This window comes from Dama dama, chromosome 13, assembly GCF_033118175.1.
Source record: "Dama dama isolate Ldn47 chromosome 13, ASM3311817v1, whole genome shotgun sequence".
NCBI lineage: Eukaryota > Metazoa > Chordata > Mammalia > Artiodactyla > Cervidae > Dama > Dama dama.
In genome coordinates this window covers 23,889,206-23,916,529 of record NC_083693.1, presented here as the reverse complement: position 1 = coordinate 23,916,529, position 27,324 = coordinate 23,889,206, and the positions used below count along the sequence as shown (strand labels likewise).

Genomic DNA, 27,324 nt, shown 5'->3' with positions numbered 1-27,324 from the left:
TCCTTCTCATTTTAACCATGTGGCAAGATTCAAAGGAAGAATCACCACCTCCATATTACAGACCAGGAAAGGGATTGCAGGCGTGTTCAATGCATGGCTAGTGTGTGGCTTTCAAAATCCCTCATGTCTTCTATCCACCCCTCTTCTCACCCTTTTCCAAAACACGCTGATGCCAGTGGCGTGGGCTGGGGGTCAGAGGCATGTCTGCACCACAGTCTCTCTGTGTAATTCTTACTCTGTTTTTTTAAGAATTTTATTGTTGTAAATTTACACCCATTTATTATGTGGTCATAAAAGAGGCTAATTCATTCCATCAGAAGTAAAGCAACATAGGGCTTCCCTGGTGGTCCAGTGACTTAAGACTCCACACTCCCAATGCAGGGGGCCCAAGTTCAATCCCCAGTCTGGGAAGTAGATCCTGCATGCCGCAAATAAGGGTTTCTGTGCTGCAAGGAAGATCAGAGATCCCTTGTGCCACAACTAACACCTGATGCAGCCAAATAAATACTTCCTTTTTTTTTTTTTTTTTTTTAAGGCAGCATTAAAAAAAGAAGTCATAAAGCAACACTGACTGTTTGTCTTCCCTGGCTGACCTGTGAGGCGGGTGGGCAGTCTGTCTGCCACCAGGGCAAGTCCAGGGCTCACTATTGTGCTGTCCTCTGATACCTGGTTCTGCAAACCTCAGATCCTGGAATTCACAAGTAACTACCTTGTGTGTGCTATTTCCCTTGTGCCCTAAAGGAGCTGCCGTTCAGGTGAAAAAAGAGAACCACACAACATGCCTCCCTCACCTGATGCAATTGCTGCTGCCGCTTCATCATTGGGAGACACTGTTTGAGCTTTCGCGGTTGGGCCCCTTCCTGCCTTTGCTGCGAGACCACGTCCCGGCACATCAGACAAGCAATTGATATGGGCTTGAAAATTCCTTCCATGGGCTTAGGAGACAAACTTGCATTGAAGTTGTGCCGAGAACGGCTCTTCCATGTCAGCAGCAGGAGCACTTTGCAAGCTTGTTATAAATGGCCAGCATTGTTATTGCCAGGCGCGGAATAAGGCAGTTTCCCGAACTGGCTGGTGGAGAAGCCAGCAGGACTTTGGCAATCTGTGGCCTGCGACCAAGTCCAGCCATGGCTTGTTTTCGTTAATAAAGTTTTCTTGGAATGCAGCCGTTCCCATCAGTTACGTACTGCCCAGGGACGCTGCTTGGGTGTTCAGATGGCAGAGTAGAAGAGGCGCTATAGAGACCGAGTGGTCCAGATGTTGGAAATATTTACTCCCTGGCTCTTCATGGAAAAAGTGTGCTGATCAGGATCCCCAGTAAGGGGACCTCGGGGCCTTTCTTTGCGGTTTAACATGAGGTTGACAGCCAGACTGCTTCTGTGTCTGCTGTCAGCATCGCTGGGCCCTGCTGCTGGGCGTGTGGTTTTCGAGTACAGCTCACGATCCCGGGGGTGGGGTTGCTGGACCGTTGTGTCCCATGCCCCTTGGAGTAGAAGAGCTTCCAGGTGTAGCTTCTCTGCACTCATGGGCTCTCCCCAGCTCAGCCCTCACGCGGGCTTCAGATGGAGCCGGGGAGACTCCCCAAGGTCCTCCTGGGCCCCATCTTCCTGGACCCAGGCTGTCAGCTGTGGCTCTGCTGCTGTTTGCTCCCGAGACACCCCCCACGGGCGCCCTTCTCTGTGGGCCTGACAGCGCGTGCCTGCGGAAGCCTCGCTTCCCTCCAGCATGCTGAAATCGCTGCCGGGGCAGTTTCTCCTCCCTCCATCCCACGCCCTGCCGCCAGGATAGTGTCTCCGAGGGATGGCTCCTGCCCAAGAACCTCCCTTGGCTCCCCACTGACCTCCAGATAAACCTCAGCCTGGGCTTCAAGGCTGTTTGATCTCCCCACGGGGCTCTTGTAACTGAAAGTGGGTCCACCTGCTTCTCACTCAAAAGCCGATAAAGAGGCCAGGTTGGTGGGAAGGAAAGTTTGCTTTATTGTGGATGCCAGCAACTGGGGGTGGTGGCGGGTGGTGGGGGTGGATGCCTGTTCAAAGGCCGATTTCCACCACCCCGCCAACAAAGGGGTTTTTATAGGCCGAGGGAGGGGGCTACATGCAGAAACAGCACAGTCAGTTCTGACAGTCATCTGGCGGTTGGTCATCAGTGGTCTGACCAGCGTCATCTTGATTGTTTTAAGTGCAGTTAGTCTTCAGTTCCAGGGTCAGCTTGTTCTTATTTCCTCAAGGCCAGTTCTCAGAATTGTGGCAGCTCCTGTGACGGCTACAGTCTGGGACTCATGTAGTTAACTCCTTCCATGTGGGGGGGTTTCAGTATCTACAAGACAGCTCACAGGATATGGCTCAGAATATTCTCTATAGCGCTTGAGAAGGAATTAAGACCTTTGCCTTTCCTTCTCCAGGGGTCTTCCCAACCCAGGGATCAAACCCAGGTCTCCTGCATTGCAGGCAGATTCTTTACCATCTGAGCCACCAGGATATCCCCACTTACTGACTAAACCATGATTATATGGTCTCCTTTGACTGTTCTTCTTTGCTTCTGCATTTTCTCACTTCTCTGATTGAACTTACTCTTTGGCTAAAGCTTTTCTACAGACAGAAGGCAGGCTGAGGGGCCTTAGTGTCCTGCTCCAGTTCACTCTGAGGCCAGACAGGTTTTGCTCCCTTTCCCCCAGGATGGGTTGAACTCACCCTCCTCAGAGCCTCCCCCACCCGACTGATCTTTACTCTTAGAAAATTGTGCCTCCACCCCCCCGCCCCTCCATGTATTAAAATCCAGCTTATTCTTGTTGCATCCCAGGTCGATTTCCCTCCATTTGCAGCCAGAAATGTGTTCTCATTCCCTTGAGCCTCCTGCCACTGTAGTGCATGACCCTGCAAGGCCAGCTGTGTTGTTAGGACCCTTTCTTTCTCCTCTCCCCCAGGTCTTAAACCCCCACAAGGCAGGGATTCCTTCTCAGCCTTAGTCATACTCCTTGTCCTTCCCACCCCAAGCAGGCTCTCTGGAAGTTACATAGCGCATGCACACCAGGAATGTGGGTACCAGCTGCTGGGAATCCTGACCTCATGATGCTCATATTGTAATCCTCACTGCCCAGGTGCGGAGACAGCTCAGAAAGATCCACGTGGCCAAGCACTGTCAAAGCCAGATTTGAACTGGAGGCCCGGGTGCTCCAGAGCCGCCCCAGTAGGACCAGGGTGCGCTGTTGCAAGCACCCCTGCACTTGGGCCCTCTGTGGTGGCCAAACTACGCCCCTCTGTGCATCCACTCACACTCCCCTCCCTGCCTGTATATTAGCATCACCTGGGAGCTCCCGCAGACTCCTGGCTGGGCCCCGGCCTCACACATTATATCTCAGTCCCGGTGGGGGTGGGGCAGGGGGCGGTGCTGGTGTTTTCCAGGTGATTCTAGTCCAGTCCCCACCACCTACGCCATAATAAGAAGACCGATAGGTTGGGGGAGGGTTCACGCGGGCAAGCCTGAGCTTCAGCTGCTGCTCCAGGAGCTTGGCTGCGTGTTCCGTGACCCCCTGGGAACCCTGGCCCTTTCAGAGGTGAGGAAAGACCCACCTGTCCATGGTCTCCTGTCTCAGGGCATTTCTGACTACTCTTTGTGACCCCATGGACTGCAGCCTGCCGGGCTCCTCTGCCCATGGGAAGCTGGACATACCCTCATACCCAGGGAAGCTGAAGGTCTCCCTTTGGGGCTGGGCTACCTGCGTGGGGCAAGTGGCCCCAGTCTGCGCCTCAGACTCCCTACGAGATGAGCCTTCCCAGATGCAACCCCGCTTTCCCATAGGACGAGGAGAGACTGGACTGGACGTGAGCCAGAAATGAGGGAGGTCTTTCAATTGGCATCTCTGCGGGGGCTTCCCTGGTGGCTCAGTGGTAAAGAATCCACCTGCCAAACAGGAGATGCGGGTTCACTCCCTGGGTCGGGAAGATCCCCCAGAGGAGGAAATGGCAACCCACTCCAGCATTCTTGCCTGGAGAATCCCATGGACAGAGGAGTCTGGCAGACTGCAGTCCATGGGGTTGCAAAGAAGAGGACGTGACAGCGACAAAACAACAACACAAAAAAGCAAGCTTTTTAACCTTGAGGGGAGACAGGCTTATTGAGGACGGAGAGCCCAGCGGAGCAGTGGTTCTCAAAGTCTGATCCGCAGCTCAGCAGCATCCACATTACCTGGGAGCTTGTTAGAAATGTAAGTTCCCAGACGCATCCCAGATGCTCCGAGTCAGAGGAGACTCTGAGCTTGGGCTCCAGCAGTCCCATACCCTCCGGGTGATTTTGCTGCCAACAAAGGTTGAGAACTGTTGCTCTCGATTGATGGTAAGTATGTGTGTGGACAGGCTTCCCTGGTGGCTCAGATAGTAAAGAATTTGCCTGCGATGTGGGAGACACAGGTCCAATCCCTGTGTCGGAAAGATCCCCCTGGAGAAGGAAAGGGCAACCCACTCCAGTATTCTTGCCTGGAGAGCCCCACGGACAGAGGAGCCTAGCAGGCTACAGTCCATGGGGTCGCAATGAGTTGGACTTGACTAAGCAACTAACACTTTCACTCTTCACTTTAGTGTGCGTGGGACACTTGGAGTGTCAGTGGTGTTCATACCTCCCCCACGCTGGCACGAGAGACCCCGCCCCCCACCACCACCAGGGTTTTTATAAAACCTCAGACTCCTAGGCCTCATCTCAGGGTTTGGTAATCTGTATTTTTACCCAGTGCTTCAGGATATTCTGAAATGCAAGTGGTTTTTTTGGTTTGTTTGTTTTTGAATCGGGGTAACAGAAACCTGATAAATACTGCATTCTTTTAATAATCGCTTTGTATCTACTTGGTGCAGGGTGAGGACACGCCCTCTTTGCCTCCTGGAGCTTCCTTCATCTCTGATTATCAAGACATTGCCATCAGTCCTGTTACCCGTTAAGTAGATGCTGGCAGGCATCTTCCTCATTGTTGGATTGTTCTGCCGCCTATGAGCCACAAGTGGGTTTGTGGCCTCGTGTATACTTAATTAGTTCAACTTCTCCAGGTTATGGTTTAAATAAGTGAAGACATTAGCCTCTGACATAACTGGGCCACAAAGCATCTTTTCAGAATATTTGTGTAGCTTAACTCTAGACTCAGAGAGGGGTCGGTGAGGCTTTGAAGAGGTCACAGGTCAAAGAGGTCAGGATTCTCCTCCTCTTATGCTTGCAGGAGTGGGGGCCCCCTTCTAGGACTGGAGAGCGGGCTCTTGTCTAACACGTGGACATGAATTGTCCGAGCAGACACACGTGCTTACAGAGCAAGAGACTCTATTGGGAAGGGGCACCCAGGCAGAGAGTAGGAAGGTAAGGGACCCAGGAGGACTGCTCTGCCTCGTGGCTCCCTGTCTCGGGATTCATGGTGATGGGGTTAGTTTCTGGGTTGTCTCTGGCCCCTCGTTCTGACTCAGGGTCCTTCGTGCATCCCTCAGCCACGATGGATTCCAGTGAGGAGGATCCTGGGAGGTTGGTAGGATGTGTCGGCCCTTTCCGGAATTCTTCCTCCTGGCAGTGGCTTGTTAGTCCCGTGTTCCTTCCCAGGACCTCCTGTCGCAAGATAACTCATGCAGAGGGTTACTGTGGTGCCTGGCCAGGGTGGGCGGTTTCGGTCACTGTTTCCCCTCCCACTGTCTCACCTGTGGGTCGCTCTGCAAGGAGCAGGTTTGAGGCAGAAAGAGAGTTGCAAGCATGGGCCCCCGCGCTCTCTAGAAGATCGGGTTCTTTTTTATTTTGCCCACAGCTGCCTCTCTCCTTGCCACCCTTATGTCATCATTATTGTCCACACCTGTGTGATGTTTTATGCTGGCACACACCTGCTGGAATGGAGCGGCTATTATATTTCATATCTGCTCCCCAGGACGGATGTCATGAAGCCTCGTGGCAGAAACAAAATATACCTTCTGCTCATCCCTGCCTGTCTTTCCTCCCAACTGTTATTGCCCTCTCCTCCCTAGGTGGAGGTCACCAGGCTGCAGACCCGCCAACCTGCTCGAGGGCCACCCAGGAGATGCTGCCCACACATGTCCACTTCTGTTACTTGGCTTCTATTATTTTAGTTAATCTTTAAAATTTTTGGCTGCGCTGGGTCTTCGTTGCCGTGTGGGCTTTTTCTCTAGTTGCGATGAGTGGGGACTGCTCTCTAATGGCAGTGCATGGGCTTCTCACTGCAGTGGCTTCTCGTTGCAGAGCACGGGCTGCAGGCTGCATGGGCTCAGTGGTTGCAGCTCCCGGGCTCCAGAGCACAGGCTCAATAGTTGTGGCCCATGGGCTTAGTTGCTCTGTGGCATGTGGGATCTTTCTGGATCAGGGATCAAACCCTGTGTCTCTTGCATTGGTAGGTGGATTCTTTACCACTGAGCCACCTGGGAAGCCGGTTACAAAGGAAAGAAGGGGCTAAATGAAACCTTCGTTTTCACTCGTCCAGACCTTTGGCCAAGATCTCTGGGAACATTTGAAAGCCATTTTAATGAAACCAAGAATCATGAAATTTCTTTTCTCAACCATGGCCACTACTTGGTGCTTGAAAAACAATCTAACTTATAGCTCGGGCTGCACGAGTTGTGAGCTGGCCTTGACTTGAGTAGAAAGACAATAGAAACAGGAATCCGAATGCTGACGACGAAGGGCGACACAGCTGTCCTGTCCTCGGTCATGAACAGGGGCCTGCACAATGCCGGGCCCTGCTCTGCAGAGCACACCCCGGCCCAGGGCTGGCAGGAAGGCTGCGGTAGTTTGTGTTCTTGCCTTAGTGCTGTGCTAACCCAGGTAGAAGCATCCAGAGGGCTTTCACAAAATCCCAGCTCCCAGGCTTCCCTGGCTTGGAAACTCACAGAGGGACCTGGCATCTGAAATGTTTAAGTGCTTCCCGGGTGCATCCAATCTGAAGGTAGCATTGGAAACCCCTGGGTTAAAGGAGTCTGTTTAAATGTGTGGGGTTGAAAGGAGGCTAACAGGAATTACTGGGCTACTGTCTCTTTTTAAAATAATAAAGGTAAATAGAATAGAGCAGGGGGTCCCCAACCTCTGGGATCTAACGCCTGATGATCTGAGGTGGAGCTGATGTAATGATAATAGAAATAAAGTGCACAATAAATGTAATGTGCTTGAATCATCCTGAAGCCATTCCCCCAGCCCTTCTGTGGAAAAATGGTCTTCCACAAAACCAGTCCCTGGTGCTGAAAAGGTTGGATGCGGGTGGAATAGAGGCATGCTAATGAGCACAGGTGTGTGTGTGGATGGACACTGCAGAGAGGCTGTGCATATGGGATGCTGACACCTGTGCACATATTTATACATTTGGAGGAAGGCTAGATCCACTGACTCTTCTTCCTTCCTTTCCTTAGCACACGCTCAATCGCTCAGAGGCAGCCCAATCTCTCTAAAGATGCCATTCTGCCTCTATGACACTTCTCAGATATTCTTGTTCATTTCCATTGCCACTGTAAGGACCTTTTCTTCTCCCTTGTCTCAATAACAAATAGCCCAGCCTCTCTTTCTGCTGGGGTTTACTTCCGTAGCCCCCATTCAATCCATCTTCCACATGCTGACCGTACCTGAGTCACTCTCGTTTTTTTATCACTTTGCTGGTCCCAACGTGTGCGTACTGCACGCTGAGTCACTCCAGTCGTGTCTGACTCTTTGTGACCCTATGGACTGTAGCCTGCCAGGCTACTGTGTCCATGGGATTCTCCAGGCAAGAATACTAGAGTGGGTTGCCATGCCCTCCTCCTTGGGATCGTCCCAGCCCAGGGATCGAACCTGCATCTCCTACGTCTTCTTGCATTGGCAGGTGGGTTCTTTTCCACTACCACCACCGGGGCAGCCCCAAGGATAAGTGGTGACCATGGCTGTGGATGGCCTTACCTAGCATTTACTCACACAGGTGTTTACTCCTGGCACCAGCTCTCGGAGGTGTCACCCTTATCCCCATTTTACAGATGGGACATTTTATAGATGGGAGCCTTTGCCCAAGGTCACTGAGAGTCCCCGATGGCCCCGGAGCTTTGGCTCTGCACCCCTCCGCTTCCCCACCTCTCTGGATGCTCTCCGGACATGTCAGGAAAGGCTACTCTGTGCTAATGGAGTTTTCATGCATTGTGTCTCATCTTCACATCCATCCTGCCGGGTCGGCATCATCATTCCTGCTCCGCAGAAATCAAGGCTTGCAGGGGTTAGGTACCTTGATCAAAGTCCTGAAGCTAATTAAGGAAATCCTAGGTGGGATTCCAGCCAGCTGCCCTCCCTCCAGGCTCTGCATTCTTTTCCCCACACTGCCTGGGGTTGTCTGATTCCTCTAGGGTGGCTCCTGTGACTCCTTATTGTCTGTTTACCAACCTACCTTTCCACTCCACATGTTCCATTCCATCATGCAGTCATGCCACCCGCCATCTGCTCAGCCAGTTGCTTTGCCTGGAGTGTTCTTCCCTGCCCAACTAGGGATCCCATGACAGGGACTCCTCCTGGACTGCTGATAACACCCTGTGTGGAAACTGCATACAGCAGGACAGGAAGGCTATTTGCGTTTTCTCTCCAAGGAACCCTAAAATAATGCATCTCCTCTTCACCCTCCTGCGTGATTCTGCATCATGAATGTAGCATGTACCCAGCACACATGTCTACCTTCCTGCTGGGGGCGCATCTTGAGGCTCGGTGTCATCCCTTCCTCCTGTTTCTTTTGTTCCTATTTTTATTGGAGTGTAGTTGCTTTACAATGCTGCATTAGTCTCTGCTGCGCTGAGTGAATCAGCTCTATGGATACACATATCCCCTCTCTTAGATTCCCTTCCCATTTGCGTCACCACAGAGCACTGAGTCCTGTCCTTCTCCTGTTTCTGTCTTTGGTGTCCTGGGCACTGTGAAGCCAACAGCAGGTATTCAGTAGATATTTGTTAAACAAATGAGGAGCAGACAAGGTGGGGAAAGCCATCAAACTGTTTGACCCACGGAAACTCCATACAGCTGGAGTGCACAGAACAGTCGGGAAAATATTTACCTGATGGCCTTGAGAGAAATGTCCAGTGTTTGGAAATTTCCAGAAGGAAGTGAAGAGCTAATGATTATCCTACTGAGCTAATCTGACTTGTCCATTTTGCCTACCCCAGGTTTTTTGTCTCTTTGTAATTTTATTTCCTTCAATATGCTTTGCTAATTACCTCCTGGTAAAAAGCCCAGGGGTCCTATACCTCCAGCATGGACTTGAGAGATAAGATGTAGTTGGGAGACAGTCTGTGAAAGCTGTGCTTTTCAAGACTTTCACCGGACTCCTGGAGAAGGGAAAGGCTATCCACTCCAGTATTCTGGAGAATTCCATGGACTGTATAGTTTATGGGGTCACAAAGAGTCCGACATGACTGAGCAACTTGCACTTTCACGAGCCCTAAAGGGGGCGGCTGTGGGGTGGAGGAGGTGGTTCTTATGTGTAGAGGCAGAATATTGCAGGATGGAAACAGATGCCCAGGAAAACTTTTTTGCCCCTGGGAAAGTTAATTCTTTAACCATTTTATTAGGGTTAATTTTAATGTTAGTTGCTCAGTCATATCCGACTCTGGGACCCCCCCCGCGACTGTAGCCCGCCAGGCTCCTCTGTCCATGGAATTCTCCAGGCAAGAATACTGGAGTGGGTAGCCATTTCCTCCCCCAGGGATCTTCCTGACCCAGGGATCGAACCCAGGTCTTCGGTATTGCAGACAGATTCTTCACTGTCTGAGCCCCCAGGAATGAACGGTTAGCATACCAAGTAAACGGTTTTTGGACTCAAGGTGTAAAGCACTTGGCACAGATGGTCAAAGCAAGGCCAACCAACAGGCTAGGTGGGAGGGTTTAGGACGCACAGGTGCGCTGCGCTGCAGGAAGGGGGCCTCCCGGGGGGTTTTCATCAGCACCGGCCTTGAGATTGCGTTCTGCACCCCACAGGTGAGCGTCCTCACCACCCTGGAGCGGAGGTTCAACCTGCAGAGTGCCGACGTGGGCGTGATCGCCAGCAGCTTCGAGATCGGGAACCTGGCGCTCATCCTCTTCGTGAGCTACTTCGGAGCGCGCGGGCACCGGCCGCGCCTCATTGGCTGCGGCGGCATCGTCATGGCGCTGGGGGCGCTGCTGTCGGCTCTGCCCGAGTTCCTGACCCACCAGTACAAGTACGAGGCGGGCGAGATCCGCTGGGGCGCCGAGGGCCGCGACGTCTGCGCCGCCAACGGCTCGGGCGGGGACCAGGGCCCAGACCCGGACCTCATCTGCCGCAGCCGGACCGCCACCAACATGATGTACTTGCTGCTCATTGGGGCCCAGGTGCTCCTGGGCATCGGTGCTACCCCCGTGCAGCCCCTGGGCGTCTCCTACATCGACGACCACGTGCGGAGGAAGGACTCCTCGCTCTACATAGGTAGGCGTTGCGCCAGCGCCCGCGGGGCCGCGGTTCGCTTTGTGGCTGATTGCCTGTTTAGAGAACCAGGGCGTGTGAACAGAGGAAGGAAATTTGGGCCCCAGAACTTTTAAGTTTCGTCCGGAGCCCTCATTCTCAGACTGGGGGTGTTTGGGGAAAATGCTGAGGCCTGAATTGCACACCCCAGAAAATTCTGGGGGTCGTTGGGGTGTAGCCTGGACTGGTAATTTTTTAAGGGGCTCCCCAGAGCATCCACAAGCCTGGGAAGGGTGAGGAGATTGGGGGGAGTTTTATATATATATATATATATATATATATATATATATGTTTATCTGCCTTTGTGTGTGTGTGTTTGGACTTTGGGCGGCTTGCTATTTGCCACCAAGGAATCCTTGGGGGTCTACACATTGGAAACCCCTGTTTTTAATCATCAAAATGACCTCCTGGTCATTGTCTTATTGAAGCTCAAAGATAAAAGTGATTGCATATGCCCAGCATTTGGTATTATTCAAAATTGGTAACTGTGTGTGTGTGTGTGTTTTTCCCTGTAAGGAGGTTATTTACTAGAACCGGATATTTGAGAAGAAATAAGGTACATGTGAACTTTTGAAAAAAAATTGTTTTGTGCTACAATGACTTCTGTTATTTTATACTGGAAGGATGGAAACCATCTGTCAGTGTTAGGGCTAAGAAACATCCAGGGGTTGAATTACAGCAAAGGAGCTTCTCCGTCGCTGCTTCTGGGCACTGTTGCATGGTTATTTGTAGGGCAAGGGCCGGCCTGCCGAGCATCTCCGTTTTCTTGTTTACTGAGTTTAATTTTGCCTCCCACCATCTGTTAGATTCTATGATACGACCTCAGTCACTGAGTGCTCATGCTTTGGGGAAAAGATAAAATAAATTACCTCCACCTGCAGAAGCCTTGCGCCTCCCCAAAGCAGTGTGCCTTGGAGCATAAAGTTAATTACAATATGGAGGTTTAGGTTAAACTAGAACTTGAACAGAATTAGTCAGAAAGCCTCCTACCTGCCAAGTTTCCCCCATACGCTGTCCAGGCTGTCTGAGGGTTCAAGGCAGTTACCCCCTGAATGCTGATTTTCCTTGGTGACTTCATGTCCTACCTGTGAGGTAGATGACTCTATTGAATACATACGTCGTATGTCTTAACCCTCTGTGAACAGGCTCTAGAGTAGAAAGGTGGAGAGTATGCATCTTCCCATCCAAGGGGTGGAGAGCTTGTGGGCCCGGTCACAGCCTACCTGTGGAACACAAAGGATTGATGGCTAGTCTCTCTGCTACTTGCTTAGGGGTTTCCATAATTGTGTCTGGAGGTGGGCACAGTGGGGAGAGGGGTCTAAGGAAATCATTTACATTTTGATGCTTCTAAGGCTTCAGTGAAAACCCCTCCAACATGAGTCTGCTGCAGGCCAGGGAATGGGCCACAGCCTGTAGCCAAAATAGTCTCCCCAGGTCCATCCAGGCCACTGGACTCAGACTTGACTGATATCACTCTGGTACCCCAGGATAGAGAGATTTTGGTAGCAGGAACAGCAAGTAGATAAATCAGAGCCCAGGGAAGGAAGTGGGGAGTGAAACGCTGAGCTCTTGTGTCTCACGATGAGATCAAGTAGAAAAATGTCTCCCCAGCATCTCCCTGAAGCCACAGGCGAGGTAGATCACCTCTGCTTGGAGCCCATGCCTGGAGCTGCACACTCAGCGTCCTCTTGTGGAAGTTCACTCTGATGAGTCAGGCATTTTCCAGCACTGATGGGGCCTGGTTCATAGGTCAGGCTTAGGATGTGGACTCTTTTTGGTTTTGTGAGAGGTGGAAGCTTGGGCAGGCATGGCCCTTCTTTCGTTCTGAAAGTTTTTCTCTGGGATTTACAGTGACTCTCTAGTAGGAGGAACGTCTCAACCAAATTTCTCGCTGGGCCTCCTTTTCCTCTTTGACAGTTTAGCATTCCCAGAGTTGGGAGTGTGTTTGCCTGCGTGGGCAACTGGGTGGCGTCTGGCCAGATTCCAGGACATGACAGTCCAGGGCTGTGAGCAGGCCTTCCTGAGTGCTTCTGAGCTGGTTTCTTGGGTCTGTGTTTTGAGCAACAGAGAGCAAACTTCTGCACAGATTGGCTTCCGTAGGTGGCCTTTTGTCCCATGCATGGTTGCAATTCTCCAGGAACAATTTAAGAAGACCATGCATATGCAGAGCACAACTGATCCAGTCGCTTATTGTACAAGTCAGAAAAAATGTTTGTGACCATGGGACTGTTTTGGCGTTTATCCCCTGCAAGAGGGAGCTAGTTTCTGAAGCCATTTAATTTGGCTTCCGGAAGTATTTAGGAGAGCCGACAGAATGGGATTGGTATGAATTATGGTGTCCTAACTCCCTGCAGGAGGACAGTCTGAAGGGACTGGCCCTGGGAGGTAGGTGTCAATGGATGCCCATCACCTGTTGGGGTAGAGTAGCATGTGTGCCCCTTGGCTCTGCCCCTGTGGAGCTGGTTAAGAGAGGCCCACCTTGGTTCTGCCCCTGCAGAGCTGGTTAAGAGAGGGAGGCCCACGGCCAGCCATCTGATCACAGGCCTGACATGTGAGTGTGAGCTAGGGATTGGAAGGGTTTTAAACCCTGCACGTGTGAAGCACAGGTGGTTCACAGCTGCTCCGTCCCCAGGGGTGTCAGCATCGATCCAGCCACAGGCCATTGGTGACAAGTCCTACCCCTTGAATAATTCCTTTTAGCTTTTTGGTTATACAAAATCCTGTTTCTGCATCAGTATGCTTCTGCATTGGTGACTCACGATGGGTTACTTATATCGTGAGTCACCAGCTGGGGGCCATCAGCACATCCATGGCCTTGACCCTGACCCCTTACGGCCAAGGGGAAAGGGAAGCGTTCCATCTCCAATCAAGCTGATATTTTCCACCCTGAGGGACTGTTTGCTCTAGCCTCTTGTGGCTGAATTACTGCCAAACTCGAGGATTCCTTGATGGTCATTCACAAGGGGCTTCTAGGGCTGGCACCATTCTGCGGCCGCTCCTGCCCAGCCTGGGGAGGGAGCCAGGGGAACTCATTACCAGGGGACAAAACCCGATGAATGGGGACACCGCGCTGCTGGCAGACTTCTCAGGACCGCACAGTGTGGAGCCAAGCCTCACGGCCCAGCCCGAGGGTGACCCGGGGGTGGCACGTGGCACTGTCTCTCCCCAGAGGGACTGATGGAGCAGAGTGTCGGGGGGACCGTTTGGTGTGGGGGCGTGAGTGGGGTCCACCAGCCGACCTCTGGGAGCTGCTCCTGCTCCTCACCCATGTGCTGACCTTCCAGGAGCTCGGCTTTCTTAGCTGCTCTGTTTCTCCAAGTTCAGAGCACAGCCTGTTGCCTTGTAGGCAAGAGTAAGGAGGCTAATGGAATGGACTCACTGTGTCCTTTCACTATGCTGTGGTGTCAATCAGTTGGTGCCTTGTTTTTTGTCCCTTTGGGAAGGAAAAGGCTCCAAAGGGGAGTGGTAAGGTTTTTTTTTGTTGTTTTTAAATAACTATTTCTAGTTGAAAAGTATTACATATTCACTGTGAAAGTATAGAAAAAGAATCACTTAAGAATAATTACTCTTAGCTTTATGTTTATATAAAATCTTCCTTTATATAAAATCTTTATATGTTTATATAAAATCTTTTATATGTTTATATAAAATCCTCCTTTTCTGCATTGTTATGCTTTTCTACACACAAAAGAGGTCTTTATCGTGAACATATCTTGCTACTACTGTATTTCTCTCTTCATCTTTCTTGAACATTTCCCTGTGTCATTAAATATTCTTCAATGATGATCTTTCTGCATACATCATATTCCCTTGTGGATATATACTATAATATTAAATGCCCTCTATTGTAGAACTTGGTTTTTTTTTCAAGTTTTGCTCTTATAAAGCAGACAAGTGAACTGTGATTCTGAAAGGTTAAGTAACTTGTCTATGATAATGAATGGGGCCAAGCACAAGGTCTGAGAGTGACATTTGTTTTGGTACGTCTGGGACAGGGCTGAGGTGGGTGGGTCAGGGGACAGAGGGCTGGGGGATGCTCCAGGGGGTCGGGAGCATGTGAGGGCATTCCTCAAGATAGCCTGAAGCCTGTCTTAGGGAAAAATCAGAGGTGCCAGGAAGGTGAGAAGAGAGCTAGGTGTCTCAAATCCAAGGGCAGAGATGCAATTGGAATGGGGAATGGGTGTGAAAGCAGAATAGAGAGTTGGAGGAGGAGGAGAGAGAAGGGAGTCCTGTCTAACAGGGCACGTCTGGGGTCTGGAAGGATTTGTGCCCTGTTTCATGGTGCTTTGAGTACTGATGGGTGCAGATCAGAGCTGGAGGATTCCATGTTCCCCTCACCTCTCTCCAGAACTGTGGACAACTTACTCTCACTTGGCTGTTCATTCTATCGGAACCACAATCACCATTGGGAAATTGCCCTTATGTCGAACTGGAAATCCGTCTCCTTACAACGTTCCATGCGCTGGCTCTGGTCTGCCCTTTGGGTCCACCTTGGGAAGTGGCGATCCCTCTTCCATGTTTGGTCACCCTGCAGCTGGCCGAGCACCAGCCTCGCATGGGCAGGGAAGGGCACCTAAAACATGGCTCCTCTGTACTGGGACCTCTGTTCCTTACTTGATTCGGTTTCCTGCTACATTCGGCTGCTGTTTCCCTCTTTATGAGGGATGATGCCAAGGCTGCAGGGCTTGTTACTTGGGGGCAGGACCAGGTGAATGGGGCACGCAGGCTTTGGGTGCTGTATTGCTTTGCTAGGGCTGTGTAATGTAATACCACAGACTGAGTGGCTTAAACCAGTGGTCCCCAACCTTTTTTTAGCACCAGGGACCGGTTTTGTGGAAGACAATTTTTTCTGCCAACCCAGTTGGGGGAGGGTGGTTTCAAGATGATTCAAGTGCCTTACATTTATTGTGTGCTTTAATAATAGAAATGTTAATAGAATATTCAGTTCAGTTCAGTCGCTCAGTCATGTCTGACTCCTTGCGACCCCATGGACTGCAGCAAGCCAGGCTTCCCTGTCCATCACCAACTCCCAGAGCTTACTCAAACTCATGTCCATTGAGTCAGTGATGCCATCCAACCATCTCATCCTCTGTTGCCCTCTTCACCTCCTGCCTTCAATCTTTCCCAGCATCAGGGTCTTTTCCAATGAGTCAGTTCTTTGCATCAGGTGGCCAAAGTATTGGCGCTTCAGCTTTAGTCCTTCCAAATGAATATTCAGGGCTGATTTCCTTTAGGATAGAATAATATATAGATATAATGATAATAAATACAAATATATAAGGAAGTTAAGTAATATAATATAAATATAATGATAAATAAACAGAAATAATTATAATAGAAATATTATGATTGCATTAGTTCTACCTCAGATCATCAGGCATTAGATCCTGGAGGCTGGGGACCCCTGGCGTAAGCAGTGGAAGATTTATTTTCTCACAGTTATGGAGGCTGAAAGTCCAAGACCATGGTGTTAGCGCCGGCTCCCTCGGAGGCCACTTCCCTTGGCTTGCAGATGGCAGCTTCTCCTCCCGTGTCTTCACATGGTCTTCCTCCCGTGTGCTCCATGTCTAGTATCTCTGTGTGTGTGTCCTAATTTCCTCCCCTTACAAGATCACCAGTCGGATTGAAGTAGGGTTCACCCATATGATCTCCTGTAACCTCAGCTCCCTCTTTAAGGCCCTATTTCCAAATGAGTCACATGCTGAGTAACTGGGGGTTAAGGCCTCAACATATGAATTGGTGGGGGGAATATGATTCAACTCATAACAAGTACCAAGGGGACTAGAACCAAACAAGACCCCTGCCCCTTTTGTCCTAACTTTTCTATAAAGAACTTCATTGTCATGATTGTTTGGTTCCCAGTAATCAAGGAGTTATTTGAGAATGTAGGTTTTTTTTTTGTACTTTTTATTTTGCAACAATTATAGAATCACAAGTTGTTGCAAAATGCATGGAAGTTCTAGGTACACCCATCCAGTTTCTCCCCATGATAACATCTCACATCACTATAGTACAGTATCAAAACTGGGGTGTGAACATGAGTATAATCCATGGGGTTTATTCAGATTTTCAGTATTATGTACAATGATTTGTGTGTTTCTGTGTGTGTCTGTGTATAGTTCTGTGCTATTTTATTACATGTGGATGATGATGTTTTAAAAATGCAGAACGGGGACTTCCCTGGTGGTCCAGCGGATAAGAATCCACCTGCCAATGCAGGGCACAAGGGTTTGATCCCTGGTTTGGGAAGATCCCACATGCCTCAGAGCAACTAAGCCTGAGAGCCATAATTACTGAGCCCATCCGAGTGCTGCAGATATGGAAGCATGCATGCCTAGAGCCCATGCTCCGCCACAAGAGAAGCTACTGCAATGAGAAGCCCATGCACAGTTAGAATAGCCCCTGCTCACCACAACTAGAGAAAGCCTGCTCAGAGGAATGAAGACCCAGTGCAGCCAAAAATAAATGCATAAATAATTTTACTAAAAGGAAAAATTGCAGAATGGAATTAAGATGAAACCAGATCGTTCTGAGTCGTGTGAGTGTTTGACACACAAACACACATGGGAAGATGCAGAGAGAGAGAGAGAAGGCTGTAAGTAGAGTGGGAATTGACTGGAGGAAATGGATTCTTTGTGAAGGGCTTGTTCGTTCCCAAGAATGGGATCCTTGCAGGGTACCAGAATACACGGAGCGGTTCCTCCAGTCGGGAGGCACATCTATTAGACACGAATGGGTCACATTTTCTTTGTTTACCACTTCTGTTGAAACCCACTGGAGCCCTCCACGTTCCAGCTAATGATGCAAAGAGAATTATTCTCAGATTTCATCTGCCAAGTGTTTGTTTAGCACAAAGGTCACTAATATCAGGCAGCAACCAAAGAGAACTAAATTTCTCTTCCAAGCCCTGGGAGTCCAGAGTTATTTTGCCTCTGATGAGTTTTTATTTTAACTTGACATTGGGTAAAATGTGTTTTAACTCTCCAAAGAGTGTGGGTCGGGAATGGATCAAATACACTGTGATTGCAGTTCATCTGAAAAAATAATTAAAAAGCCATCCCTTGTGGGAGCAAGCACAGCTCGTTATATTCTTGCAGCTTCACTGATACTGAAGTTCCCCTTGTTAATTTCTTTTTTTACAAATAAATGACACTGTACACCAGTCAGTTTGTTTTGGCTGGGTTCCATTCATTCCTTCTCCCCAGTGACCGGTCACGTGCCATTTTTAGTTTGTTTTAGCAACTTGCTAGGAGACGTGTGTGTGGCTCTTATCTGGCACTTCCATATTGCCCAGGCTGGGGGACATTTCTCATTCATTCTCAGCTGCTCGTAATTCATGCCCTAGGATTCATGGGATCACTGCCGTGCTCCCTGCCTGGGTGTCCTTGGACAAGACTCTGAGTTTGGGTTCTGATGGTCTCGAGGTTCAAACCCTGGCTCCTCCACAGACCTGCCCCCCAGGATTTTGGACACATTTTCAGTTAACCTCAGCCTGCTTCCTTATCAATAAAATGAGCTTGGAATCTACCAAGCAAGGGTTTGCTTGGATATTAGGTATCATGCCGTGTTGGAGGTCAGTAACCACTGCCTTCTTCATCTTTGTGGTCGTATAGTCTCCATTTCCAGGTGTAGAAACAGGAGGCAGGAAAAAGCAATTGACTTATTTAAATACAAGGGTAGGTCTTTTGATAAGTGATTGGATCTTGATTTTCAGTCCAGATATTATCCATCTAGTAGATCTTAGATGAGCAACCTCTTCCATCCTGAATTAAATCTACAGGGCTCTTATTTGCCTGCAGACCCCTTCCTGTGGCTCATCTCAAAATATAGAAAGTGCTACAGCTGCCCCAAGCAGCGGGCGAGCTGGTTTGTATTAAGTCAGAGGCACCCCAGAGTGTGGCCATTGCCCTAATGTGATATATTGATGGCTTTCTGGGTTCCAGCACATTGCTTCTTAATTTGCTTCTTAATATTTGTTCAGTTTTAAAAGAATATTTCCTTGTCTTAGTAAAATTGGGGAAAACAAAATAGAATAAGAAAACATAAATAATTTTTAAGCAGATACCTATAGAAAATTGTCAACGTTCAGATATATTTTCTTCCAGTCATTTTTCTTCTTCTAATATTTATTTATTTGGCTATGCCAGGTCTTAGTTGAGGCATGTGGGATCCAGTTCCCTGACCAGTGATTGAATTCACCTCCCCTCCTGGAAGGTCTTAACCACTGATCCACCAGGGAAGTCCTCAGCCATTTTTTTTTTTTTTTTTTTTACTGCATTAAGACCATACTGTAAGTAAACTTACTTTCTGCCAGTGAAAAACTTTTTTGTGTCTCATTAACAGTCAACATTATTTTAGATGACTGCTAGAAAATCTGGAATGAGTTGGGTAGACATTTAGGTGATGGATACCTCTGTGACTGTAGCCTCATCCACATTTGCTGAAGCTCAGGTTGGTTCAGAAAGATTCACCGGGGGCTGGAAACCAGCTGTTTGGCCTTACTGTGGCTTTTTCCAGAAGATAAGTGAGGAGGCATAAGGTGTCACGAAAACAGACTTTGGGCCCCAGTGAGTGTTGGTGCCCTTGTCTTGAGAACCTCTCCCATATCTGCTGCATGCACGTGTGTGTGATCACTCATATCTGACTTCTTGTGACCCCCTCCCAGACTGTGGCCCGCCAGGCTCTTCTGTCCATGGAATTTCCCAGGCAGGAATTCTGGAGGGGCTTGCCATGCCCTCCTCCAGGGGATCTTCCCAACCCAGGAATTGAACCCGCATCTCTCATGTCTCCTGCATTGGCAGGCAGGTTCTTTACCAGTGGCGCCACCTGGGGAGGACTGTAGGAAGAGGAGGAAGAATCCTTCTGAAGGTTCCCTGAGGGGCGCATTGGGAAACCAATCATATATGGGGGCTGGTTGGGGCTTGTGGATGTTGATTCTGTGTGTGAAAGCATCTTTGCTCAGCGATTTTATTATTTTTTTTAATTAATTTCTTTTTTTTTTTTATTTGGCCATGCCATGCAGCAAGCTGGATCTCAGTTCCCCGACAAGGGATTGAATCCGTGGAAGTTCGGAGTGTTACAGCGGAAGCTCGAGTGTTAACCCCTGGACCTCCAGGGAAGTCCCATGCTCAGGGGTTTGGGAACACAGCGAACAGTGTCTGATAGGAAGACCAGAGAAGGCCCAGGCTGACCTCGAGAAGATTCCTGGGGATGGTGCAGAGGCATACAAGGGAATTTTCCTTCCTTAAGCCCTTCAGAGTCTCCCGTTTATTACTTCTTTGCCACCAGCCTCTTACTGTGCTTGGGGGGACAGAAGACCCCTTTCTACTATTTCTCTTCTTGACTGTAACACAGGCATTACGCTTCGATGAATGCTTTGGAGGTGTTGTATTTTCCTGAATAACATGCATCTTCTTTTCTTTAGTTTAGTTCTGACCTTTTACTTCCCCTTTCTTAGAATAGTCTTGGCTTGACTTCCTTTTTTCCTTTTACCTACAGAAAGCTTTCTACGAGAGCCATGAAGGGTTTGGTTTCTGTAGAGGGTTATGGCTTGCTGTTGTTAGATTTGGGATTATAGGTTAATGACCTTCCTCTTCAGTGGGATATGAGTTCTTCTTTGCTAGAGAATTCTTCGGTGTTAAAATGCTTCACAGAAGAGTCTGTGTTCTCGATGTTTGTTTTGGTATGTCTAGAAACTCATTGTTTTCATTGGGAAACTGGATCTCCCCACCCCAGGTGGTTCTTATGGACTGCCAGAGATGAGCAGAGATGGTCCAGGCATGGCCAGACATGACACAGAGAAAGACTCTGGTTTGCAATGATTGGCCACAGGAGTGAGACAACCAGAGTCCACCATGAGGTTTGAAAAATGAACTGGAGGGCTGGGTGGAGGATAGAGATTTCTCACTTTCTCTTCCAGGACTGAAAGCTGTAATACCTCTGTACAGCCACAGATTCCAATGTCCATCTTTATTTTCACATGTGATGAACTTGATCTCAAAGGAAAGTAGCCCATCAGGAATGAGAGAGGGCACATGGGCTCCCTGGATCCTGCCATGCCTGAAGCTTGAATTCCAACTGGCATTCTCCTTAGAATCCCCTTGAACACATAAATGATCCCTTCCAGCATCTGCAGTCAAATGCTGTGGACAAGGATCCCGCCTAAGCTGCCTTAGTCACTTCAGTCATGTCCAACTCTCTGCGACCCTGTGGACTGCAGCCAGCCAGGCGTCTCTGTCCATGGGATTTACCAGGCAAGAATACAGGAGTGGGTTGCTGTGCCCTCCTCCAGGGGCTCTTCCCGACCCAGGGACTGAACCCGGGTCTCCTGCACTGCAGGCAGGGTCTTTACTGCTGAGCCACCGGGGAAGCCCCAGGATCCTGCCCGTGCCAAGTCACTTCAGCTGTTTCAGACTCTCTGCGACCCCATGGACTGTAGCCCGCCAGGCTCCTCTGTCCATGGGATTCTCCAGGCAAGAATACTGGAGTGGGTTGCTATCTCTTCCTCCAGAGGATCCTGCCTAATGCAGCTTAAATGCTGGTCACGTGAGGTCAGAGTTGGGCTGGATCGATGTCCTTTTGAGGTCTGACTAAGCACCTTCCCACAGGGTTGGGTGTTTCAGTCCTCATGTAAGACAGCTGTCTGCTGATCAAAACACTGGCTGTTCATAGTGTTCTTACTCTAAAGAACTAATGAATGCATGACCCTGTACATCCAATCAAAGGATTAGGTTGAAGGTTCTGGTTTGGCTCTCCTTTTCTTTATTTCATAGACATTTAAGATAAGATGCAGGATAGGGACCCTGAGGCCACAAGTATGCCCCTTCCACTTTCTCCCTACCCACTCCCCTTCCCCTGAAAAAAGAGAAAAAAAAAACAAGTAAAAGTATTTAAAAATAACCTGGTGGCAGGCTTTGTGCCGGAACAATAAGTATTTAATAGCAAATTGCTTATGTGGGCAGGAGAGTGTTGAGCCCGTGAAACTTATTCAGCGGTGCTATTTATTGGATGGAAAAAACATAACCAACTCTGGCTGCTTCACACGGCTGTGCTCGCCAAAGCTACCCTTACTTCCTCTAATGACTTCATAGTGTCAGGAATGAATAAACTAAATGAATATGTTCCAGTCCCAGTTCAGCTTTGCCATTTATTTTTGCCAAGCTGTATATGTGTGTGTGTGTGTAGGCACATGCTTGGTTTTGCCCACGTGGCAGATAAAATCTGAAGATTCTAAAGCATTTGGTGGCTCAAGGACACTCAGAACTTTTAATTGCTTTTTAATTAAAAAAATTTTTATTCTATATTGGAATATAGTTGATTAACCGTGTTGTGTTATAGGGAGCTCAGTTCAGTGCTCTGTGGAGACCTTGAGGGGTAGAAGGGGGTGGGAGGAAAGTCCAAGAGGGAAGGAATGTGTGTGTACATATAGCCGATTCACTTCACTGTACAGCAGAACCTAACACAGCGTTGTAAAGCAACTATACCCCAGTAAAAACCAAAACTAATGTGTTAGTTTCAGGTGCAGAGCAGATTGATTCAGTTGCACGTTTACATGTATCTATTCTCTTTTCAAATGCTCTTCTCCTGTAGGGTATTACAGAGTATTGAGCAGAGTTCCTTGTGCTGTATAGCAGGTCCTTTGTGATTATCTGTTTTGGACACTGATAGAAACTTACATGGAGTCTTGAGAATTGCGCTTGGTGAATTTGCCTGGAGAATGTCAAGAGAAATTGAGTGCTGCTTAACTGGGCTATTTGAAGCTAAAGGTTGTTGGATGTGCTTTAGGGGGAGTTGTCCACAACCTTTGAAGGTGGTTTGGAGATACATGTACACACTCTTGGCATGGAACCTTTCAGTGGATTCTCTAAGAGGTTTTTGACCCCAGAAAGGTTAAAACCCCTGAAAGTCTTTATGTTGAGCAGACCCTGATGACCGGAGACTGGGGATGAGATAAACTGAGATAGTGGAGGTGATAGGTTGTGTGGTGTGACGGATGGCATTTGGGGACTGGAATGTTGATCACTCCTCAGTCCTCAACTTGCTCTGTTCCCTGGGGAGACACTGTACTTACAACAGGAAGCATTTGGAGCATCACTTAGGCAACTGTGGGTGAAAAGTCAGAATGTGTTCTCAGTGGTACTGGAGACACCCTCTCGGCCCTCATCCTCCTGTTCCTTCCCCTCCAACCCCCCATAAATAAATTCTTTGGAGGCTGAAATTTTCCATCCCTTCTTTCAGCCTAACCCTGGGTGTTTTGGATAATATTCAGCAAATTTTCTGTGCCAGTTTGATGCACAGATAGGAAAAATAAAAACTTTTCCTTTCTTGCTCTAAAAGCAAAAACATTTTAAAAATGCACTTGGATCATTAATGGAATCTGAACTCTCAAAGTCAAAACTTTCCATGTGTTCTTACTAAGGAAATTCTTTTGGGGCAATTAAAAGGAAAACAAATAGGCAAAAAGTTGTGAGGGGTCTCCAAAAACTCATCTAAGAATGCTGAATCCACCTCTCCAAATTAAAAAGATGCAAATGAACTTATTTACAAAGCAGACATAGAAAACAGGCTTACAGTTATCAAAGAGAAAAAGGGAGAGGAGAGATCAATTAGGTTGTAACGAATATATCCTTCTGCTTGTGCTCAGCAGTGTCTGACTTTGCAACCCCATGGACTATAGCCTGCCAGGCTCCTCTGTCCATGGGATTTTCCCAGCAGTGATACTGGAGGAAGTTGCCATTTCCTATTCCAGGGGATCTTCCTGACCCAGTGATCGAACCCTCATCTGATTCTTTACCGCTGTGCATTGGAGAAGCTCAGTGAACATAGATGCACTTACTATATATAAAGTAGGTAACCAACAAGGACCTACTGTATAGCACAGGGAACTATACCAATATGTTATAATAACCTTTAAGGGGGAAAGAATCTGGAAAAAATACACATATATGTAAAACTGAATCACTGCTATGCATTTGAAACTAATATATTGTGAATCAACTACACTTCAATTAAAAAAAAAAATCATCTGAGGACATAAATAAACTTGGCAGACTTTTTGTGGGTAATATTTTATCCCAAAGTTTTTAGGATAGTTGCTGCATTTGAGAAACCTTACCATCTTTACCAATTACCATTGCCTCTTATTTCAAGTATGAGAGGTGCAGGGGGGCTTGGAGTTGAGCTCATCCTAATCTCTCTCCAAGGAAACATGCTTTTCTCCCTTTCTCTCCAAGGTTCTAGGCATGTGATGCAAATGGATGTGATTTCCCACTGCCTCCCTTCCTGGGCAAGGCATTATTACCATAAGCACATTCACAGCTGCCCACCTGCCTCGTGGGTTGTTAATGGAGTTTACAAAGGGAATTTGGATTCCCAGCAAGAGACCTCATTAACACAGCAAGGATCTAATAGATTCTAAAATTGTGTATGGACACTGGGAACCTTTCGAAACCCAGTGGTGTTTATTCTTAGATCTAGATCGTTTCCCCTGCCCTGGCCTCAGTCTGTACATTTTGTATCACGGGGGAAAAAATCTTGTCTTGATCCATCCAGACCAACTGTATTGGTTTAAGTTAAGCATTAATGCTTTGTGATTCTGGGACTAAAGACAAGATTCAAAAGCCATCAAGCTATGTAAAGGACAAAATGTCTCCCACACTGGTGCTTTTGTCTTACTTTTTTTAATACTGGCCTTGTTGCTGGCCATGAGCAAGTGTTTAATTTTAGGATCCCTTGTTGTCACCAAGAACACTTAGCAGCTGTCAGTTTGTTTAGACAAGTGTGTTAAGCACCCATGGGTTTGAGTAATGGCCGCAGCGACACACAGGACACTCGCTCTCACTGTGGCCTCCATGCTGTACGTCCGACGGGAGACGGGAGCTCTGCACGTGGTCCCCCTTGCTCCCCAGGATTGTTATTCTCCGTGTTCCGACGGGGAATCTGAGGCTGAGGGAGGCTGAGCGACTTGTCCTGGGGCGTGCAGGTGGCAAGGCCCGGGGGCACAGTGCTGAAGAACTCACCTGCCAACGCAGGAGATGCAGGTTCTATCCCTGGGTTGGGAAGATTGCCCTGGAGAAGGAAGTGGAAACTCACTCCAGTACGCTTGGCTGGCAAGTCCCAGAGGAGGCTGGCAGGCTACAGTCCATGAGGCTGCAAAGAGTCAGACATGATTTAGCAACTAAACAACTCCATTACCTGGTATCTTTCCCACCATCGGCTCCCCTTCCCTGTCCATAGACAGTGTGATATGGCACCAGCGTAAATAGGACCCCAAGTCTGCTATGCTGCTAAAAATGGCTTAACTACCTAATGTTTTCTCTCTCTCTCTCTTTTTTTTTTTTTTTTGCTATACTAAATACCTAAAGTTGTGGGTTGTTTTAGCAGTAAAGTATGAAATGGTGATGAATTTCTGGGCCAGGAGAGGTCTCATGGGTACAGACCGCTCAGGCCCTGGTTTTCCCCATGGGAATTTTTTAAACTCTCATCAGATAAAGCTTTCTTCCCACCAGAAACCCCACGTGACTTGTTTTCACAATCTCCCTGTAGCAGAGTGAGAGAGGCACCCACCCCAGACGGTTTTGTTTACATTGGAGACACAGCAGCGTTTAATTGGTGAACGTTCACCCCTGTTATGCAACTTGGACTTGACTTGTTTTCACTCCCAGGCTTGGCTCCGCTGCCTTGCTTTTCTGTGTAGGTTGGGGAGTGATTTTAGAACCTACTAGACCGTAACTGAGACAAAACTGATGAGAAGGTAGGATGAGAAAGACTTTGTGGACCAGAGATGAACATGGGAGAAAGAAAACAGGTAGACATCAACAGGTTAAAAGACGGACAGTTCCCAAGGGTCTTTCTTCCTGGGGAAATAATCGGCCTCCACTGTTGTTCAGCCCTGTGGGGTTTGGAAGAACTTCAAGCGTAGAATATTTATGGCAATGAACTGCGTTAGCAGGATAAGGTAGTTACAGGATGGATCAGATGGTGACAGAGCCCTCCTTTAGTCAGCCTGGGGGACCTGATGTCCAAGTAGCTGAACACTCTCCCATGTACAGGCAGACCATGGAGAGATCGCAAGTTCTTTTCCAGGCCACTGCAATGAGGCAAATAGCGTGATAAAGTGAGCTACAAGAATTTATTGGTTTCCCAACACACAAAAAGTTATGTTTTTACTATTCTGTGCGTGTGTGCATGACCAGTCGCTCAGTCATGTCTGACTCTTTGCAATGCTAATGGCCTGTAGATCACCAGGCTCCTCTGCCCATGGCATTTTTCAGGCAAGAATACTGGAATGTGTTGCCATTTGCTTCTCCAGGATAACTTCCTGACCCCAGGGGTCAAAACCCACATCTCCGGCATTCTTTAACTGAGCCACCTGGGAAGCCCTCCTGTTTATACTATACTATATTGTACTCAATTATTAAGTTTGCAGTAGCATTATGTCTTAAAAAACCAATGTGTATACCTTAATTAAAAAATATTTTATTGCTGAAAAATGCTAACCATCCTTTGAGCCTGCAGTTTAGTTGTAATCTTTTTGCTGGTGAAGGGTTTGAAATTTTGCAGGAATTATCAAACACAGCAGAGACACAAAGTGAGCAAATGATGTTGGAAAAATGGTTCCTATAGGCTTGCTTGATGCAGGGTTGCTGCCGTGAATTTGTGAAAAATGCAATATTGGAATTTCCCGGGTAGTCCAGTGGTTAAGAATCTGCCTTGCAGTGCAGGGAACATGAGTTTAATCCCTGTTTGGGGAACTAAAATCCTACACGCTGAGGGGCGACTAGGCTCACATGCCGCAACTACTGAGCCTGAGAGCCACAACTCGAGAGTCCATGTGCCACAGTGAAGGATCGTGCCTGACACGGCAAAAAAAAAAAAAAGGTCCTGAGTGCTGCACCTAAGACCCGGCACAGCCAAATAAATACATATTTTAAAATGCAGGAACCAGTATCTGCAAAGTGCGATGAAGTGAGGTCTTCAAGCCACACTTTACTAAGGTCTTGTTCGTGGCCTGTGGACAAGTGACCCCTTTTTTTACTGGTCTACATGGGGGAGTAGAGAGGGTTCAGGGGGCAGAAATCAGGTGTGAGTGACTAAGTGTTCAACCTCCGAATCAATCAGGAATGGAGTTGGAAATTTGGGCAAGTGAACTCTTCCCATTCATGACTCTGGATCCATATTTCTAGCTTTTTTCTTTTTAATTAAAAGTTTTAATTGTGGTTAAAAAAAGTCAGGACATAAAATTGACAAGGTAACCATTTTCAAATGTGCTGTTCAGTAGTGTTAAGCATACTCACATTATTGTGCATCAGAGCTCTGAAACTTCATGATCTTGAAAAACTGAAACCCAGTATCCACTAAACAACTCCCAGCCTCTGACAGCCACCCTGCTACTTATGTCTTTATAGGTTTGACTATTGGTTAGCTCATGTACGTGGAATCATAGGGTATTTGTCTCTCTGTTCACTTTGTCTTATGTCCTCAAGGTGCATCCATGTTGTAACAGGTGTCAGAATTTCCTCTTTAAAAGCTGAATCATATCCCTTTGTATGCATATTCCCACATTTGGTTTAGCCATTCATTCCCTGATGAACGTTTGGACTGCTTCCACTTCTGTGGAATAATGCTACTGTGAATAATGCTGCTGTGAACATCTGTGTGCAACCTATTTCTGGCTTGTTAACTGACATTTACTTGGGTGTCAAGCTCAGCTTAAGTCCAGAATTCAACTCCTTCATTTCCTCCCAAGTTTGCTTTGTCATTGACCTACCATCTTCTCCCCTGCCCCCCCTCCCCGACACACACACATTTAAAAGCCAGCACCTCTCACTCCTGGAGAAGAGAATAGCTACCCACTCCAGCATTCTGGCCTGGAGAATTCCGCG

The 27,324-nt window shown here is 48.1% G+C and overlaps 1 protein-coding gene across 4 annotated transcripts in view; it reads left to right on the top strand.

The window, feature by feature from the left end:
• SLCO3A1 (solute carrier organic anion transporter family member 3A1) overlaps positions 1-27,324 on the top strand; it is a 390,549-nt gene that overhangs the window by 74,315 nt on the left and 288,910 nt on the right. For all 4 annotated transcript variants that reach the window (XM_061158630.1, XM_061158632.1, XM_061158631.1 and 1 more), the window contains exon 2: positions 9,940-10,405. In XM_061158630.1, the coding sequence (XP_061014613.1) occupies positions 9,940-10,405 (466 nt within the window). The remainder of the gene's footprint in view (positions 1-9,939; positions 10,406-27,324) is intronic.